A 21,257-nucleotide genomic window follows, 5' to 3' on the forward strand; every position below is an offset into this window, starting at 1 on the left:
TATTATTTAAATTTCTGTTTTAAAGTTGGAACCTTATGAAATACCTTGGATTTTCCTAATAAAAGAAAGAATATATAGGTAGATTGTAAATATTCAAGCTAAAGCCCATTTGAGAAAGAACTTGGGTTTTATCTGTGACACTTACTTGGTTATACTTGATCTTGTGGTAGCTGGTCATAAATTTCTTGCACTTGATATTTCAGTCTGAAACTTTTTCCATCTTGTCATCTTCTAACTTCTTGTTTTAATATATTTTTATTTTTATTGATTTCAGAGAGTAAGGGAGAGGGAGGGTATGCAGGAGGCAACTGATTCTCTCTCTCTGTCCCCACTTCCCCCCAATGTCCCTCTCCCTTCCTCTTTTTAAAAATCAATTTAAAAAAATCACCTGAAGTGCATCCTTTTTGTAGCTTCTACAGAGATGTGCGGAAAGAGTCTGGGAGAACATTGGTGGACGGGACCGGCCATAGACCTCACTACAGCCTTCGGACTCTCTGCAGGGCCCTGCGATTTACAGCCTCCAATCCATGTAGCAACATCCAGCGCTCACTCTATGAGGTCTTTCCAAAGTCTGGGTTTGGGTGGCGCATGGTGGATGGGCTCACCATGGGGAGGGAGGGAGTAGGGATGCATATTCCAGATTTGCAATACTTTCCATTTAGTCAGATTAGCCCAGAATATTTTATACCAGAGCTACCCTAACCTTTTTTCTACCATGATATTAAAAGTTGTTCTGGGAACCAGCCCCACCCACAAGGTGGCATTTTGTTTTTGAAATAAGTTGTCCTGCAATAATTTGTGTTATGTATTTGTGTTTTTCCTAGGGCTTTTGTTTGGGTTTCCTAACACAGCTTGACAGGGCATCACACCCAGCAGTTCAAAAGCTTATTTGTCAACACATTGTCTCTGGCAGTATTAAAGGTTTGCTGAAGCAGGTATGTTTGTTTGTTTGTTTTGACTTGTTTAGTAAATGAAAGGCTATATTATAAAATTTTGAAGTGTTTGTTTTTTTATAAATCTTGTTTCTAATTATAAATCTGTTTCAGAAAGTTAAACTGTAGATGGTAAACATTCCCAATAATCTGCTCTGGCTTGTGTTGCTCAGTGATTAGAGCTTTAACCCAAGCACTACAGGGTCTTGGGGTGCAATTCCCAGTCAAGAGCACGTACCTGGGTTGCAGGTTCCATCTTCATTCCTGGTCAGGGCACATCCTGGAAGCAATCAATCAATGTGTCTCTCACATTGATGTCTCTCTTTCTCTTTCCTCTTTTTCATTCCTCCCCCTTCCCTTCCACTCTCTTTAAAAATCAATGGAAATATATTCTTGGGTGAAGGATTAACAACAACAAAAAAATTTCCCAATAATCCTACTCTTTGGTGGAGATTGAAACCTTGTAGACAGTCCTTCCATCTGACATTTGATAAATGGCCCTGGCTGGTGTGGCTCAGTTTGTTGAGTATGGTTCCATACACCAAAAGGTGGCAGGTCCAGTTCCCAGTGAGGGCACATTACCTGGGTTGTGGGTTGGATCCCTGATCAGGGCGAGTGCAGGAGGCAGCCGATTGATGTTTTCTCTCTCATAGATGTTTCTCTCTCTGGATCTCTTTCTCTCTGTCTCTCTCCCTTCCTCCCTCTAAAATCAATTTAAAAAAATTAAAATTAAAAATAAATTCTGATAAATGTTTCAGAATTTATCCATTTGTCCATGTAAATCGTAATATGTATCTAATTAAATTACATAAATGGGACCATCTCATAAGAATGTTCTGTAGCTTCCTTTCTTAGCCTAACTACAGGGTAGTAGCTTCAAGTCAGAGGACTAAGTGTACTGGAAGAGCACTGTTTCATAGTTATAAACCTGATCACTAACCATTTTGATCCATAAAAAGCAATTTTGAGTAAATCAACTTAATAACTTTCACCATATCTTTAAAAGATTACAGTATTATCCACAATGTTATCTGTAATAGATTAGTTTCAAAGTCTTCTGGGGGATCCAGATGAAATAATGCAAAGCCCCCTTCTGTACAACACTAGCTCTATTTTGGGGAACATGGTTTATATGAAATACATGTTTTTGACCAAAATATTTCAGAGTGGGAGTTTTAATAGGAAGAGAAGATAAATTAATCAAAAACTGAGAAATTATTTTGATTCAAATTTTCCCCCATATTCACCTAACTCCACCTGAATTTAAAAACCTATACTTGTCATTATCTTATTCTCATTCCTCAAAGTAATTTTATTTTCATATCTCACCCATGGGTTTTAATGTTGAAAGCATCCAGAGCAGCATTCTTGGTGACTTCTTTTCCCACTTTACCAACCCTATCTGAAAGAATGTGATAGTTGCTGTGGAACTGTGGGTTATTTCTTTAATTTTTGTGTCTTTCAGCCTATTCCAGAACCCAAAGGAGGTCGGCTTATCCAGGTTGAAGGCTATTGGATTTCGGTGGGAGACAAGGAACCTACAATTGATGAAACATACATTCTCACGTCTTCCGTCAAGCTGAACCTGAGAGATATAGTCCGAGTGGTCTCTGCAGGGTGTGTGGAACTTTCCTCTGCTGATCTGAAGTTTTATCATCATAGACATTGATGACATTCTAGTCTTCCTTCCTTCACTTTCAAAGTGCTTTATGGTTATTCATTGGCTGAGTGAACTGTCACTTTTCTTCTGGCACAAATCATTTTTTCTAGTTGCACCTTTAGTGAGGACAATATGGATTCAGATTATTTTGGCCATCTTTTAGGTTTGCTTTTCAGTATTTTGTTGATGAATACTCTTCACCCATTATTTGTTAAGGGAGTAACAGCTAGTCCCACTTACTGTTTCTTACAAGTAGTACTATAGAGGTTGGAATTGATCTTCAGTATTTTTTCAGGAACAATTTTTATATATAAATTTCTCAGGGCTTAAGAAACATTCCATTAGTAGTATATCCTATCTAATAAAAGAGTAATATGCAAGTTGACTGTCACTCCAACATATAAGATGGCTGCTCCCATGTGGCCAAAGATGGCTGCCCCCATGTGGACACAAGATGGCTGCCACAAGATGGCCAGCAGGGGAGGGCAGTGGGGAGGGACCAGGTCTGCAAGGGAGGGCAGTTGGGGGTGATCAAGCCTACAGGGGAGGGCAGTTAGGGGTGACTAGGTCGGCAGAGGAGGGAAGTTGGGGGCGACTGGGCCTGCAGGGAAGGTCAGTTGGGGGGAACCCAGGCCTGCAGGGGATGGCAGTTAGGGGCAATCAGGCTGGCAGGAGAGCAGTTAGGCATCGATCAGGCTGGCAGGGGAGTGGTTAGGGGGTGATCAGGCTGGCAGGCAGACGAGCAGTTGGGAGCCAGCAGTCCTGGATTGGAGAGGGTGCAGGCTGGGCTGAGGGACACACACCCCCGTGCACGAATTTTGTGCACCGGGCCTCTAGTAGATATATAAAAATGTTCTTTTATAATGATGTTAAATGATATAGTCATTCTTTTTAAAAACTGCTTGAATTAATTCTGGTTTTTATCTTTTTTTCTTTAATTGCTTTGTTGGCTGATCTTTTAAAGAACCTATCCAGTGCTGATTCAGGGGGAGACATCAGTTGGTAAAACCAGCCTGATCCGGTGGCTGGCTGCAGCTACTGGTAACCACTGCGTGCGTATCAACAATCACGAACATACGGATATTCAAGAGTACATCGGTTGTTACACATCTGATTCCTCAGGGAAGCTTGTGTTTAAAGAAGGTAGGGTTATTATTCTGTTTTCATGAGTGTAGGTGTTCATTCTTTCAGACCCATTTCCCCAAGTATTCTTTACCCTTTCCAATTGAGGCACGTGGACTGCTGCCGTTGCTGCTGGTTTTTCTTTCTCCCTGAGCTGCTTGGTGGTGAAGGAGTGGTGGTTAGGGCTCCAGCTATCTTTAGGTCCCAATGAAATCTTGTCAGCTGTAGTCAGCACTAGCACCAAGTTTTGAAGAGTATGGTTGAACTCCTACTAGAGACTCAAGAGAATGGGGTGAGTACTGAACAGAAGGAAGCTGAGAGTTGATATAAAAATGTGGTGATATAAATAAAATTAAACTGCAAGGGGGAAAATAAGTTGGAAGTGTGATATTTGTCAGCCTTGACTCCCCTTCTGTATGAAATAGGGCTTTTTTAATGGAAAATTGTGCTTCTTTGATGGTCAACATCACAAATTACTTGGGGGTATGACTAGCTACAGAGTGATTTGCTTTGAAATTTAATAATAACCTAGGATTTGTTGATTTGTATACAACTTTTGACTAATTTATGTACTAATTTTCAGTGTTTATTTCCTCCAAGGTGTTCTTATTGATGCTATGAGAAAGGGCTACTGGATTATTTTAGATGAATTGAATTTGGCCCCTACTGATGTGTTAGAGGCACTGAACAGACTGCTAGATGATAACCGTGAATTGCTTATAACAGAAACACAGGAAGTTGTTAAAGCACACCCTCGGTTCATGCTGTTTGCTACCCAGAATCCCCCAGGACTTTATGGAGGCAGAAAGGTGTGTAGCATTTTCCCCCTACTCTTACTTGTTACTGCCTCAAGTTGTAAATCTTTCTTGGAAATACTGAAATTTTTTTTACCTTTTTTAAAGGGTTTTTTCTTTTTTGTGGTGAGTAGCAGAGCCTCTATTTTGTAGGAGTTTTCTTTTCCTTTTTTTTAAAAAATATATTTTATTGATTTTTCACAGAGAGGAAGGGAAAGGGACAGAGAGCTAAACATCGATGAGAGAGAAACATCGATCAGTTGCCTCCTGCACACCCCCCACCTGGGATGCGCCCGAAACCAAGGCATATGCCCTTGACCGGAATTGAACCCGGGAACCCTCAGTCCGCAGGTTTGATGCTCTGTCCACTGAGCCAAACCGGTCAGCGCTTTCTTTTCCTTTTTAAAAAAAAATTTTATAAGCGTTTATTTGAACCCAAACTGACCTTATGGAGAGCGATATCTCAAATGCTTTTTTTTCCTTAGGTGCTTTCCAGAGCCTTCAGGAATCGGTTTGTGGAATTGCACTTTGATGAATTGCCAAGTTCTGAGTTGGAAACAATCTTGCACAAGCGGTGTAGTTTGCCACCCTCTTACTGCAGCAAGTTGGTTAGAGTCATGCTGGACCTTCAGGTAGATCTCTCCATCCCTGAACTTAGTTTCTAATGGAATGTGTTGATTAGACTCGGTCAAATTTGATAGGTTCCTCGGTTAGAAATAGCAGATCACCCATTTATTACTTTTTTCTGAGTAAGGATCTTGTCTTTTTTTTTTTTTTTTAATCTTTATTGTTCAGATTATTACAATTGTCCCTCTTTTTTCCCCCCATAGCTCCCCTCCACCCGATTCCCACCCCACCCCACCCCATGCCCTTACCCCCTCCACCCCCACACTGTCCTCATCCATAGGTGTATGATTTTTGTCTAGTCTCTTCCCGCATCCCCCACACCCCTTTCCCGCGAGAATTGTCAGACTACTCCCTTTCTATGCCCCTGATTTTATTATATTCACCAATTTATTCTGTTCATCAGATTTTTTATTCACTTGATTTTTAGATTCACTTGTTGATAGATATGTATTTGTTGTTCATAATTTTTATCTTTACCTTTTTCTTCTTCTTCCTCTTAAAGAATACCTTTCAGCATTTCATACAATACTGGTTTGGCGGTGATGAACTCCTTTAGCTTTTTCTTGTCTGTGAAGCTCTTTATCTGACCTTCAATTCTGAATGATAGCTTTGCTGGGTAGAGTAATCTTGGTTGTAGGTTCTTGCTGTTCATCACTTTGAATATTTCTTGCCACTCCCGTCTGGCCTGCATAGTTTCTTTTGAGAAATCAGCTGACAATCGTATGGGTACTCCCTTGTAGGTAACTAACTGTTTTTCTCTTGCTGCTTTTAATATTCTCTCTTTGTCTTTTGCTCTTGGCATTTTAATTATGATGTGTCTTGGTGTGGTCCTCTTTGGAATCCTTTTGTTTGGGGTTCTGTGCGCTTCCTGGACTTGTAAGTCTATTTCTTTCCCCAGAAAGTGGGGGAAGTTTTCTGTCATTTCTTCAAATAGGTTTTCAGTATCTTGCTCTCTCTCTTCTTCTGGCACTCCCATAATTCTGATGTTGGTACGCTTGAAGTTGTCCCAGAGGCTCCTTACACTATCTTCATATTTTTGGATTCTTTTTTCTCTTTCCTTTTCCGGTTGGGTGTTTTTTGCTTCTTTGTATTTCAATTCTTTGATTTGATTCTTGCGATCCTCTAGTCTGCTGTTGGATCTTTGTATATTATTCTTTATTTCAGTCAGTGTATGCTTAATTTCTAGTTGGTCCTTTTTCATATCCTCGAGGGTCTCACTAAATTTATCTGCGGTTTCTAGAAAATTCTTGAAAAACCTTATAACTGTGGTTTTGAACTCTATATCCAGTCGTTTGCTTTCCTCCATTTCTTTCATTTGTGATCTGTTTCTTTGTCTCCGCATTTTGGCTGCTTCCCTGTGTTGATAGAGTGGCTCTGTGTGCTAGGTGTCCTATAGGGCCCAGTGGCTCAGCCTCCCCAGTTATCTGAGGTGGACACTCTTGGTGCACCCCTTTGTGGGCTGTTTGCACAGTCTTCTTGTAGTTAAGCCTTGATTGTTGTTGGTATCACTGGGAGGAATTGACCCCCAGGCCAATTGGCTGTGAGGATCAGCTGTGTCTATGCTGGGAGAACTTCTGTGCTGGAGACACCCTTATGAGGAAAGACTTAGCTTCAGTGGGGCTTTGGTGCTCACTGAGTCTGCCCCCTGAGTGTGTCCCTTATGGATCTGAGGAGTTGTAATTTGGATTGTCCCACTCTGACGCCTGGGTACAATGGCTCTTGGATCTCCAAGGAGTTGCTAATTTAGCCTCTGCCTGAGGCCACCCAGCAGGAGCTACGGAGAAATCTGCAGATTCCTCTTCTTTGTTTGGGTTTTGGAGGTGCCCAGATGAGGCCCAGCTGTGAGGCAATGCAAGCTGCTGTGGGGCCTTGGCCCTTCTTTTGGATGTTCTTGGTCTGTCTGACCCAGTTGCAGTTTGTTAGGTAATTTAAGATTTCAAAGGACCAGGCCATTCATATGCAAAAGCCTCTGCGGACACTTGGGTGTTGTGGGGTCTCAGGGCAGAGTAAACATCAATGGCTTCCTATCGGCCCTGCCCTAAGAGGCCCCGGGTCTCAGTGTCCCTTGGTAATCGCTGCAGGCACCTCTGAGAGAAATCCGCCCTCAAGTTCCGCCCGATGCCAGACAGTTCAGTTTCTCCCCATATGAGTCTGGGTCCCCAGAGACTCATGCGGAACTGGAGTTCAGAGCAGTCGGGAGCTTGTGTCTCCCTCCCGATTGAGAAAGACAACTGCGTACTCAGTTGCCAACCCTCTCCGTATGCCTCCGTACCTCTGCACTTTACTTCCGCAGCTCCTCTGAGTCTCACTGTGCTTTTCTTTTTCCTTCTAGTTGTAGAATTTCCACTCAGCCAGCCTTCCTGTGGTTCTGGATGATGTCTGTTTTGTCTTTTAGTTGTAGTTTTGAAGTGGCTGTGCGAGGCAGCAAGTTCAGGTGTTTACCTATGCTACCATCTTGGTTTCTCCCAATGATCTTGTCTTAAAGATGCATTCCATTAATGTTTTTTGGCTTTGCTTTGTAAATCAACAATTTAACATGTTAAAAAAATTTTCCGATAGTTATATGTGATGATAGTTTTCTGTTTGTGGATAATATTTGAACGTTTTGTTTGGGTTAGTTTGGCATAAACAAACTGCAGTTTTGTTTTTTATATGGATACTAGAGGCCTGGGGCAGGAAATTTGTGCACGGGCGGGGGGGGGGTGTTCCCCCTCAGCTTGGCCTGCGCCCTTTTGCAGTCCAGGGACCCCTTGCTCCTTACCACCCGCCTGCTTGCTGCTCCTTAGCACTGCCATGGAGGTGGGAGAGGCTCCTGCCACTACCGCTGCACTCACCAGCCGTGAGCCCAGCTTCTGGCTGAGTGGCGCTCCTCCTGTGGGAGCGCACTGACCACCAGGGAGCAGCTCCTGCATTGAGCTGCTGGTTGTTCTGGTCGTTCTGCCATAATGGTCACTTTGGCTTTTATTATATAGACCAGTGGTCGGCAAACTGTGGCTCGCGAACTACATGCGACTTGCAAGCCGTGGTTTCCCGCTCTGTTGACTAATGAGTTTGCCGACCACTGATACAGACTATAGGCCCGGTGCATGAAAATTCGTGCACTCGGGATGGGGGTGGTCCCTCAGCCCAGCCTGTGCCCTCTCACAGTCTGGGAGCCCTCAGGGGACGTCCGACTGACAGCTTAGGCCTTCTCTCCTGTGGACATCCCTGTGGGAGTGCACTGACCACCAGGGGGCAGCACTGGCCCCATCCCCTATTGTCCCGCCACCAGTTGCCGCTGCCCTCCGATTGCCACCCCCCTTCCTCTGCCCGTCGGCACCCGCCTTGACTGGCCTGGCGCCGTCCGCTCACAGGCCACACCCCCTGCCCACTGGTCATTCCGCTGATCGGTCGATTTGCATATTAGGCTTTTGTCATATAGGATGTTCCTTGAATGGTCATAACTGAAGAGATTCTTTTTGTGTGGCACTCCCTTGTCAAATGCAAAGCTGCAATTGTCTTTTTTTCCCCCTCTCTTTTCTACTCCTCCTTACCCCCAAAATATCCCATTTAATTTAATGGGGTTAACAGTATTCTTTATCAGAACTATGCATTGTCAAATTACTTTGCTGAATCATTTTCACTACTATGTTCAACATTATGAGATTAATTTTCCTGCATGTTTGCTCATATTTGTATTTGTGATTTTTTTTTCTGCATGGCATATGAGATGGAATTCCATTGTTTATTTTTTATTTTTCTTCAAATGATTACACCCCATTTGCACTTTAAAAATTAATTTTAGTGGAATGAATAATTTTTATGGGAGCTTAAATTTATTAAAAATTTTATGTATGTTTTACTATATGCTTGACATTGTTCTTTTCCATTTGTTTTCATACATTAATAGTCCAAACGCAGAAGTTCTTCAGTGTTTGCTGGAAAGCAGGGCTTCATCACCCTTCGAGACCTGTTTCGATGGGCTGAGAGATACCGATTGGCTGAGCAGACCAAGGAGGAGTATGACTGGCTACAGCATTTAGCCAATGATGGTATGCTTTTAAGCATCTGCTCTCAGACTGTGACATTCTATCAAATGTCAGCCCCTTTTTTTTTTTATTAAAACAAACCTCACCCAAATTGTGATCAATATGTAGATTTTACTAGGTACTCCAGGAACTGAGCCTTCTCCCTTAAGTCCCAACTGCTTTTGTAAGTGCTATTATTTCTACAGGCCTCTATGCTATATGTTTTGGTTTCTTAGGTATTCTCATTATTTCCTTCAGGTGGCCACATGTAAGAGTCAGGATATGGCCACAATACCGTTAGTTCTTTATTCCGGTGGTTGGTGATGTCTTTTGCACCGTTTGTCTGCAATGTGGTGTCTGTGGAGAGGCATGCTGTGCCTTAGAGTCAGAGAACTGACAGGTCAGATAATATCAGAGTTCTGAGAGAAGGCAGTGATGTCACTTGAGACTCAGGATTGGTCATATTGGTTTAATCCATGGGAAGAATTTATATGTTCTTTATGATAGAATAGAAAACATTTCAGAATATTCTGATTTGAAATGGGCTAATGAGTCCTTAATGGATTGATTAATAAGCAAGGTGAGTAAATAAAACTAGCCCATAAGAATTGTAATGTCTTTTCTATCCTGATAAAGAATAGATAGGAGGAACACATTTAAAAACAAACAAAAAAAACACATACCTTTTAAATTGAAATATAACCCGTAGTAAAGTGGGTGAAGCACTCACTCTGTTATATCATGTACAGCTTGATAGCATGTAAATCACTACCTAGGCCAATATTTAGAATACTAGTACCACAGAAGAGTCCTTCATGGCTCTTGTCGTTCTTCCTTCCCTTGGAGGTAACCACTGCTTTGATATTGATCACCACTGATTGATTTTTTTCCTGTTCTTGAGCTTCATCTTAATAGTATCATGAAGTATGCATTCTCAGTCTGGCTTCTTTTCACTCTCTAATGTAAGATACAGCCATGCTGTTACATGTATCAGGACTTCACTTTAAAAAAAATTATTGTCATAACCCTTTTACAGTTATGGACATACCATAATATGGTTAGCCATTCTCCGGTTGATGGATATTGAGATCCACTGTTTAGCTATTATAAATAAAGATGTCTGAACATTGATGTCTATGTCTTATGGTGCACAAGTGTTCATTTGTGTTTGAATCTACTTAGAAGTCATGTTGCTGGGAGCACAAGGCAGGCATACGGTTAGGTGAGAGTTGCTATTGCTTTATGTTCTCAGCATCCCTTGGTATTGACACTTGATGGTTCTTCATTTTTATTTTTTAAGGTTATATGCTTCTGGCAGGCCGAGTCAGGAAACAGGAGGAGGTTGATGTGATTCAAGAAGTCCTTGAAAAACATTTCAAGAAAAAATTGTGTCCTCAATCCCTCTTTTCCAAAGAAAATGTCCTAAAATTGCTGAGTGAGTAGGCTAAAATATCCAGAGGAGAATGAATTGAGTTATGCTCATATTAGAACCTAAATATTTATTCTACTTTTGATAGGTAAATTGTCTACTCAGAAATCCACATTGGAGTCCAAGTTCAGCCATATCGTGTGGACTGAGAGCATGCGGAGACTGGCTGTGTTGGTGGGAAGAGCGTTGGAATTCAGTGAACCAGTGCTGTTGGTTGGAGACACTGGGTAAAGTTCTGTGACAATACTGGTTATGAGGGTTCAGTTCAGTTCAATAGGATTACTTGAGTTATCTCTGAAGAACTCATCAGGAAAGCAATCTTCGTTTTTTTCTGTTGTTTCCTATTTTCTCTTTTTTTTTTTCCTCCCTCCCTCCTTTTATTTATTTTTTAAATGAAAAGGGTTAATTGGCATCTAATTAATTTGCTGTCTTTTTTAAATTTTTTATTTAATCCTCATCTGAGGATATTTGTCCTTTGATTTTTAGAGAAAGTGGAAGAGAGGGAAAGACAGAGAGAAATATCAATGTAAGAGAAACACATCAATTGGTTGCCTCCTGCAGGGCTCGGTCCGGGGAGGAGCCTGCAACCGAAGTACATGCCCTTGACCAGAATCGAACCCGGGACCCTTCAGTCTGCAGGCTGACGCTCTATCCACTGAGCCAAACCAGCTAGGGATCTCCCTTTCTTTTTTAAGAAACACTAAGGGATCTACTATTGTTTATATTCCTCTACCTTTAGACCTTTGTGATGGAAAAGAGTGGATCTTTTAAAAATTTTTATTGATTGATTAGTTTTAGAGAGAGGAAGGGAGAGAAACATTGATTTGTTGTTCCACTTATGCGTTCACTGGTTGATTCTTGTATGTGCCCTTACCAGGACAATTGAACCCGCAACCTTGGAGTATTAGGATGATGCTCTAACCAACTGAGCTACCCAGCCAGGGCTAATTTTTTTCTATTTAATTATTTTAAATAGTGACATTAGTTTTATAGATTTGTATAGGACAGTGGTCGCTAAACTGCAGCTCTGTTGGCTAATGAGTTTGCCGAACACTGACTTAGACTCTCTATTCCAATAATTACATGCTGTTGTTATTCCTTGTGATTAAGCCCCTAATAGCACATGAGCTAGTGTGTCTTGAAAGTCTATAAGGATTGGCTGTCTTTCCTATCCCTTGGTGGTGGTTGGTAGGAGTAGGAAAGGATGGATTTCATGCTGTATGTGCCATTCTGGATAAGGAATATGGGAGGGTGCTGGTATTTTGGGGAAGTGGGCCCCAGGCTAGGGGCACAGACATCCTGTGTTAGCCAGCAGTGTCTACTGCTGCAATGAGGCTCTCACCCCTCTTTTGCTGACTTGGTGTTTGTGGGTGTGTATTTAGAATTCTTGCTTTGCGTTAATCTGGTGTGTATCTCTGACAGGTGTGGGAAAACGAGTATCTGTCAGTTGTTTGCAGCCTTGTCAAATCAGAAATTATACTCAGTCAACTGCCACTTACACATGGAGACTTCGGACTTCCTGGGCGGGCTGCGGCCGGTGAGACAGAAGCCAAAGGACAAGGTTTGTCCAATAGCAAATGATGATGTGTACATTTATTTAAAGGATGCAGTTAGCTCTGTGCCCTGGTCAACTGGGATTTTGTGCCTGGTAGGGTTTTGGATTCCAGGTTTAATATGTATCTTCATATTTTTACTGGTCTGCAAGGGCCTTATGAGCATCCTATTGTGTAGCATGTGTTTCTGGTTCTCAGACCTTTACTTCCTGGCAGAATGACCACTTCACTGCAGCAGACACCAGCTAGCTACATGTGTGTTGTCTTGTGGACACCTGCCCTTTAATTTCACCTCCTTTTACAAATTGTAGGAAGAAATTGACACATCTCGGCTCTTTGAGTGGCATGATGGGCCTCTTGTTCTGGCCATGAAGGAGGGCAGCTTTTTCCTCTTGGATGAGATCTCACTGGCTGATGACTCTGTCCTGGAAAGACTCAACAGGTACTGTCCCTGTGTTTGATGTTTTTGCTGGTCTTGTTTTTATAGATACTAATTTTTGTGCATAGTAGTGTTCCTCTTAGGTGCATAGTAAATATTTGAAAATAATAATGAGTTATTACTTTTTTTGGCTTTAGCACTCAGGATCTCTTTTAAGGGTCCTGCTTTTTCTGTTTTACTGTCAGTAATCAGAAAGATGGGACTGTGAGATGGCTGGGCTAAAACAAATGAGGCTAAGTTAAAATTCTTTTTTACAAGTTATATGGCTAGTGTCTTAAACTTTTTGAAGAACTAGAATCAGTATTCTATATATTATGGCTTTAAGGCCTCTCAAAACCTCAGACCAATATGAGTCTTGATGTATACCTATTTTTTCTCTCTTCATTGGGGTGCTAGAGGCCCAGTGCATGAAATTCATGCATGGGCAGGGTCCCTAGGCTTGGCCGGCAATCAAGGCCGATCAGGTTCCCCGCCTCCCTGCCTCTTCCTTCCCTCACTGCCAGCGTGCTGCCACCGTGCAATTCCCCCCTCCCTGCCTCCTCCTTCTCTCATTCCCTCAGTGCCCCGCCACCGCCGCTGGTCGCCCGCCATGTTCCGCGCTGCCCCCTGGTAGTCAGCACATGTCATAGTGAGTGATCGAACTTCTGGTCTCTTGGTCAAACTCTCAAGGGGACACTTTGCATATTAGCCTTATACATATATAGATGTGGATACATAAATTGCACATCATAAAATGCACTCATCTATATAAATGAAAATGTAAATCTTCGTTTGTTCAAAATCTTAAATCTCTGAAAGTTCTTCACTGATTGCTTTGAAATTTTGATACAACGTTGCATTAGAATACACACGTGTTTTTATGTACCTTATACCTTCTATTATATAGATGTCACACCTGTGACAGGTAAAAACATGCTTTTTTTGAAAAACAGCGCCATCTGTTGCACGTAAAAGCAACACATGCTATCCTATCTAATAAAAGAGTAATATGCAAATTAACCATCACTCCGCTACACCCACAAGCAATGCCCACAAGCCACGCCCACCAGCCAATCAGAAGCAAATATGCAAATAAACCCAACCAAGATGGCTGCAGCCACAGAGAGCAGGAGGGAGGCTTGGGTTTCCCCGGCAATGGAGGAAGCCAAGCTTTCCGCCTGCCCTTGCTGGCCTAGGCCTCCACTCAAGGCTACAAAGTTTCAATGAGAGAAGATACATAAACTCAAAACAGAAATGGCAGCAGCCACGGAGCTGGAAAGAGCAGGAGGCTAGGGTTGCCCCCGGCGATGGAGGAAGCCAAGCTTTCCGCACACCCTGGCAGCCCAGGCCTCGCTTAAGGCTACAAAGTTTCAATTATAGAAGATACATAAACCCCAACAGAAATGGCTGCTGCCACGGAGCAAGCAGAAGGCTTGGTTCCACTCCAGGCTACAAAGTTTCAATTGTAGAAGATAAATAAACCCCATATACCAGGGCCTCCGCTTGGGTCGCCAGGGGGCGTGGCCAGCCTGCAAACCACCACAGGCCCCTCGCCCAGGCCGCCCCACACCCCAAGGGAACCCCCACCCTGATCCGGGACACCCTTCAGAGCAAACCAACTGGCCCCCACCCGTGCACCAGGCCTCTATCCTATCTAATGAAAGAGTAATATGCAGATTGACCATCACTCCAACACCCAAGATGGCTGCCCCCATGTGGTCAAAGATCCTGCCCCCATGTGGACACAAGATGGCCACCACAAGATGGCCAGCAGGGGAGGGCAGTTGTGGGTGATCAGGCCAGCAGGGGAGGGCAGTTGGGAGGGACCCAGGCCTGCAGGGGAGGGCAGTTAGGGGTGACCAAGCTGGCAGAGGAGGGAAGTTGGGGGCAACCAGGCCTGCAGGTGAGGGCAGTTAGGGGAAAACAGGCTGGCAGAGGAGGGAAGTTTGGGGCAACCAGGACTGCAGGGGAGGGCAGTTAGGGGCAAACAGGCTGGCAGGGGAGCAGTTAGGCATCAATCAGGCTGGCAGGGGAGTGGTTAGGGGGTGATCAGGCTGGCAGACAGAAGTGGTTAGGGGCAATCAGGAAGGCAGGCAGGCGAGCAGTTGGGAGCCAGCAGTCCTGGATTGTGAGAGGGATGTCTGACTGCCCGTTTAGGCCCAATCCCGGTAGTCGGACATCCCTCGAGGGGTCTCAGATTGGAGAGGGTGCAGGCTGGGCTGAGGGACACCCCCCCCCCCCCCCGTGCACGAATTTTGTGCACTGGGCCTCTAGTACTAAATATTTTACAATGCCATTTCAATGTTTCTGATTGCATTGTTAAATTGAATTTTCATAGATTTCGATTTATTTTCATTGAGATGTAATTTCGTGTGACATTGCGTTGGAATTGAGCTGTGTCGTTACCATAGCGTTTATTTCTTAAGTATAGTTTGATCTGCTTTAGTTCATCCAAATAATGCCTCGCAGAAGATCAAACCTAGGTCGTCGTACTCATGGAGTGGAAGCAGTGCCACGAGTAATTGCAAATCAAACTGAGGAAGAACAGGCATCAGCGAACGAGCGAAACAGACAAAGAATGGCTCAAATACGTGCCGAGGAAGCAGCAGAGTGACGTGCAGCCAGACTTGAGGATGCACGGTTGCGAGCACAGCGATCGTGTTCTGCAGCTTCAGATCTCCTTCGTTCTCAACAGAATGAACGCGACAGGCTGAGAATGGCTGAAAGACATCAACGAGAAACAGCAGATCAGTGTCAAACATGACTCCGTGCTCAGCAATCACGCGATTACAATCGCCTTGCATTGCGGTACAACCCAGCTGATGATTATAGTTTGAGCCGGCTTGTTCTCATCGGCACTATGACTGAAGTGTGTCCTTATTGCAAGGCTCTGAAATTCAATGGAGAAACGAAAGGACCGTGTTGCGCCATCGGAAAAATTAAACTGCCTCAACTTGGAGAACCGCCAGAGCCATTAAAAACTTTGCTTGCCGGATATGCTGCCGAATCAAAGCATTTCCTATCTAACATCAGGAAATACACATCAATTGCTGGAAATTGGGAACGGAAAGGTGCCGGTTGATCTGACCTCAGGACGAATTTCATGGCCTCATAACTTCTGCAATTTAGTGACGTCAAAAGAAGAATTGGTTGAAAAAGTATTTCCCAATATTCAAACCAATTATAAGAATCACGATTGGCTGAGTGAATGAGCTATTCTTGCGGCCAAGAACAAAGATGTCTACGAACTTAACAATATTGTTCAGTCTAACATTCAAAGCGAGGCAGTCACATACAAGTCCGTCGACACTGTTGTGGAAGCAGAAGAAGCGGTTAATTATCCAAGAGAATTTTTGAATTCACTTGATCTGCCAGGGATGCCACTGCATGTACTGCAATTGAAAATAGGCATGCCAATTATCATGTTGCAAAATATCAACCAGCCAAAGCTTTGCAACGGCACACGGCTTGCAGTAAAAAAAATTAATGAGCAATGTCGTAGAAGCAACAATCTTGACAGGACCTTTCAAAGGTGAAGATGTCCTCATTCCTCGCATTCCTATGATTCCAACGGATATGCCATTTCAATTTAAGAGATTACAATTCCCAATTCGATTGGCGTTTGCAATCACCATAAACAAAGCTCAGGGCCAATCTTTAGAATTGTGCAGTTTAGATCTATACACGGATTGCTTCTCACATGGACAATTATATGTTGTGTGTTCTAGAGTCAGCAAACCAGACAATCTCTATATCTGCACAGACAATGGAACAAAAATATTGTATACCCACAAGCATTGTGAAATTAAACATATTAGAAACGTGTGCTTTCTCTTTTCTTTCTTTTCCATTTAACCAGACTGAGCCACAGCAACGCGTGGCTGGGTACAGCTAGTTTTAAATGTATAATTCAATGAGTTTTAGTAAATCTACTGTTTTGCAACCACCACAATCCAGTTTTATAACAATTCCATCATCTCAGTAGGATCCCTCATGCCCATTTAAAGTTTATCTCTGATGCCACTTACTGCTACTAATCTACTTTTTGTCTTTAGATTTGTCTTTTCAAGACATTTCATATAAATGGTCTTCTCATTTTGCATTAATATTTTGAGCTTCATCCATGTTGGTAGCCTTGTTAGTAGTTTGTTTCTTTTTATTCCTAATAGTGTTTCATTGTGTGAAGGTACCATATTTTTTATCCATTCACCACTTGATGGTGTTGGGAGTGTTTCTACTTTTATGAATAATGCTGCCATGAACATGTGCATGCAAGACTCTTATTTTTAAAACAAATGCTGCAATAGCATAAGTGGAAAAGGGAGTTTTTTTTCTTTTAATCAGAACTATGGTTCCATCACACAGCTATTGGGGCATTTTAAATGTGTTGTAGGAAACCATTAACTAAAGTGAAAGCTCAGCAGAGGAGATAACTTTCTTTTTCCTTTTTTTAAGTTAGTTTTTTTAAAAAATATATTTTTATTGGCTTCAGAGAGGAAGCGAGGGGGAGAGAGAGATGGAAATATCAGTGATGATAGAGAATCATTGATTGGCTGCTTCCTGCACATCTCACACTGGGGATCGAGCCTGCAACTGGACATGTACCCTGACCAGGAATTGAACCTTGACCTCCTGGTTCACAGGTCAATGCTCAACCACTGAGCCAGGCTGGCCCGGCTCTTTTTTCTTTTTCAAGAGCATTGAAAACCACAAAATAGGAAGACTACATAATAAGCCTTTTTAAATCTTATATTCTTCATTTTTTTCTGTCTTTTAGTGTCCTCGAAGTAGAAAAGTCTCTGGTATTAGCAGAAAAAGGCAGCCTAGAGGACAAAGAAAATGAAGTAGAGCTGTTGACTGCTGGGAAAAAATTCCGTATCTTAGCAACCATGAACCCTGGGGGCGACTTTGGAAAAAAAGAGGTATAACCATGTTCCTGAAGTATACAATTTTTTTTTTTTACTTTTTGACCATATCTTGTTAGCACACTTAAATGCAGTATGTAAAAATACATTTGGAATTTTTATGTTGGGTATAAACTGGGTAAAAGGTAAAAATCGAGAAAGGTATTTTAGGATTATTATAAGGTTGAAAAATAATTCGGACAGATAAACATTTTCTTATTTGACATCTCACTTTGCGTATGTGCCTGAAATGTCATTGTTCCAGTCATTTGCACAGTTCTTTACATATGTTACTGTAATAAATTCTCGCAAGACTCTGAGAAAGTTATTCTACTTTTGTGGATGAGAAAAGCTGAGACTGAAATTTAATATCCAGCTCTGCTTCTATAGTCTACTTCCTTAAACACGAGTGTGCTTTATGAGTGATTTTAAAGTCCCAAAAAAGAAATGCCAGTCAAGAACGTCTTTTGGTTTTGCAGGTGGATCATATATATGTGTTCTCTAAAGCAGCGGTTGCCAACCTTTTGGACCTCACGGACCACCAGTGGTCCGTGGTCCACCGGTTGGCGACCGTTCTAAAGGGTTCTGTGGGTCACCTCAGAATGTTAGAAATAAAAGGCTGCAGGTGGTTTCTTCTCTTTGGGGGATGGTGTTAGGATCCAGCCAGGATCTAAACATCTCAAGTTTTAGGATTTTAGGCTCAAAAAGCCTCTTAGTGGAGGAGTCTGCATTTTGTGTGGGATCCTGGTCTGTTAGGAAAAGGGTGGTGCAGTGGCAGGCCAGGGGTTGAAAGCATTTCATATTCTTGGTTACTTGGTGGGTACCTGTAATGAAAATATGATATTTTGGGCCTAATTTTCCTCAGTACCATAAGAAGGAAGATTATATCATTGGGCCTCAAGAAATGTTCTGAAGAGAAGAAATAAAATACACCAGAGTTTCAAAAAAAACTATTTCCTTGGCAAGTGGAAATAGCACAGAGGACATGATTTCAAAGTTGTGTATGTTAACTTGCCCGTCAGGTTAGCTTAAGTTTTACTTAGCCAAAGATTGCCAGCTTTTATTTTGCATGCCTAGTGAAGAGATAGGATTCTGAAGACCTGAGGCGTTCCTTATCTAGGCTGACGATGAGGAACACTGTGTTCCCTGGGTCTTCATTTTTATTGATTGATTTTTAGATGGCGGAGGGGAGGTAAAGAGAGAACATTGATTGGTTGTTCCACTTATTTATGCATTCATTGGTTGCTTTTTGTATGTGCCCTGATTGGAGATCGAACCCGCAACCTTGGCATACCGGGACGACGGTCTAACCAACTGAGCTACCCGGGCAACTCTGGGTCTTCATTGAGTGTACTTGGTCCTGCTGTGGTAGACTAGACAGTGGATGGAGTTTATTGTCAAGTAAAAGGAAAGCGATGATAAACAGAGAACTACATGCATATGCCATTGCACACTTTTGTGAATGGAGGTTAACTGACCTAGGGAGAGGGTAAGAAGGGTAAGAGGATTCCAGACTGAAGGTGGCGGCCCTAAGACTGGAGGGACTAAACAATTGTTTGTTACACAGCAGGTAAAATATATACCTCATAATTGTACTCTCTTTGAGCCACATAGAAGTTATCTCTTTGTACTTCAGACAGTTCTCCCTATGGGAAGATAGCATTATTTTCTCTAAAGCATTGGTTATGTAACTGAAGGTAAAATAAAGGAAGGGTCTTTGCTTGGGGGAAGATGTTCAGGATAGGGAGTTGTCCAGTTGGGCTCAAGTTCTATTTGTACCACTTATACTCTACATGACTTTGAAGCTCTGTACCATGTCTATCAGGAAAGTGATGGGTTGAAAAGTGTGGTGGAGATTAATGAGATGACATGGAAGGAGCCAGGACAAAGTAAGTCTTCGGTAAATCGCAACTAGTAGTAGAGGTAATAAAAGAAGTATCTGGTACTTGCCAGACTAACAGCTAATATTTTTTTTTAAAGGATTTGTTTTCTAGCTTTTCTCATAGGTATTACATTCACATTGCAGTTTGTGTTCCTTACAGCTGTCTCCTGCCTTAAGAAACCGGTTTACAGAAATATGGTGCCCTCAGAGCACAAACCGAGAAGATTTAAAACAGATAATCAGCAGTAATCTTCGTCCAGGATTGTCTCTGGGCAGAATAGATCATAAAGGTGAGAGTTTTTAGGTGGTGGTGGTAATGGGATGGAGGGGCTGTGTGTTGAAAGTGAGAGGTGTAGTATAGAACATTAGCAGTATGTATATATGGTGTATTATAAGGAGAAGGGGAGTTAGAGAAATAGGAACAAAATAGACCTAAGGAAACGATACTAACCTATTACCATCTATTAGAGTGTCCCTTCTTCCCATTGCCTCCTTCACCAGGGTTGTTAAATTCTAGCTTCCTTAGTGCTTCACCTGTTACGTAAAGATGAGGAAAATTTTACTTAAATTTCAGTCATTTTCACCTTTAGAAAATGTTCATAGAATTTTATTTTTTGTTGTTGTTATTAATCCTCACCCAAGGATATTTTTTTCCATTGATTTTTAGAGAGAGTGAAAGGGAAGGGGAAGAGAGAGAGAGAAATTTCGATGTGAGAGAGAGACATCGATTGGTTGCCTCCTGCGTATGCCCCAACTGGGACCGGGAATCAAACCTGCAACCCAGGTACATGCCCCTCTGGTGTGTGGTCTGATGCTCTAACCACTGGGGAATACTGGCCAGGACTAGAAAATATTCATGGAATTTTAAACTGCATTTCTTTAGTTGTCACCAGCTAATTTACTTTTTCACTTTATTAAAAAATATTTTATGAACAATTTCAAACATAAGGAAAATAGAATAGTATTAAAAAAACTCCCACATGCGTAAACCTAGATTTAACAATTCTTAAGATATCCAGTAAGAGTCAAAACATTTATGTGGTTCCTTTTTTTTTTTTTAGAGTTCTTAAAATTAGTTTATTAATCCTTTAATGAAAAATCGACACAATCACCACAGATAACGTCACTGAAGAACCTTTACTCCTTCTTTTGCCAACACCAACACTGGCCTTTGTGCTCCCACTGACTTTATTCGTTCTGTTCTTGTGTTCCTTTCTCTGCTTTTTGAGGTTTTCTTCTTATACAAGGCCATGTCTTGCAAGTCTACGTTTGGGTTCATTTTTCTTTGCGTAATCCAAGGAATCACAAATCATGCCAAAGCCAGGATGGGTTTGCCACCACCAAAATATGTTCTGAATTCTGACACAAAGATGACATCTGGTTTGGTCTCAAACAGTTTGGCTAATTTTTCCTGAATTTCTGTGTTACGTACTATTGCCTTCCAAAGGTGAAGGACGTCAATGACTGTTTCCACTGAAATAGTCTGTTGGTCAGGAACTTCCTGATCCAGATAATTATTGTGTTGTTCATGATGGTGGCCAGTCTCCAAGCAGCCAGGGAGGAAGAGCATGGGGTTCTTTTTTAATTTTAGATTGATTTGATAAATATATTTTAAAAAAATTTTATTAGGTTATGATTGACATACAACATATTAGTTTCAGGGGTACAACATAATAATTTGATATTTGTATGTATTGTGACATGATCACCATAGTAAGTATAGTTAACATCTGTCACCATGATATATGTATATACATGTATCCTTGACTTGTTATTTCTAAAAGTGGAAATAAAGATCTTCAGAGATTCCATTGGTTATGTCCAGCTTCTCCAGAATGACGTTCTCATTACCAATGCTGACAACAGCTTAGCCTGCTTGGCATAGTCCTTTCAACATAGAGTTTTCATTTTTTAAAATACAATAAAATC

General features: G+C 42.0%; 1 protein-coding gene across 3 annotated transcripts in view; it reads left to right on the plus strand.

Annotated features, from left to right (window-relative positions):
• MDN1 (midasin AAA ATPase 1) overlaps positions 1-21,257 on the plus strand; it is a 163,912-nt gene that overhangs the window by 45,210 nt on the left and 97,445 nt on the right. For all 3 annotated transcript variants that reach the window (XM_080666284.1, XM_080666285.1, XM_080666286.1), the window contains exons 21-33: positions 411-558; positions 825-935; positions 2,398-2,549; positions 3,557-3,735; positions 4,315-4,523; positions 4,994-5,140; positions 9,025-9,166; positions 10,443-10,577; positions 10,660-10,798; positions 11,994-12,132; positions 12,436-12,566; positions 17,320-17,464; positions 19,489-19,618. In XM_080666284.1, the coding sequence (XP_080522410.1) occupies positions 411-558; positions 825-935; positions 2,398-2,549; positions 3,557-3,735; positions 4,315-4,523; positions 4,994-5,140; positions 9,025-9,166; positions 10,443-10,577; positions 10,660-10,798; positions 11,994-12,132; positions 12,436-12,566; positions 17,320-17,464; positions 19,489-19,618 (1,907 nt within the window). The remainder of the gene's footprint in view (positions 1-410; positions 559-824; positions 936-2,397; positions 2,550-3,556; positions 3,736-4,314; positions 4,524-4,993; positions 5,141-9,024; positions 9,167-10,442; positions 10,578-10,659; positions 10,799-11,993; positions 12,133-12,435; positions 12,567-17,319; positions 17,465-19,488; positions 19,619-21,257) is intronic.

Source organism: Plecotus auritus, assembly GCF_963455305.1.
Source record: "Plecotus auritus genome assembly, chromosome: 4".
In the NCBI taxonomy this organism is placed as follows: domain Eukaryota; kingdom Metazoa; phylum Chordata; class Mammalia; order Chiroptera; family Vespertilionidae; genus Plecotus; species Plecotus auritus.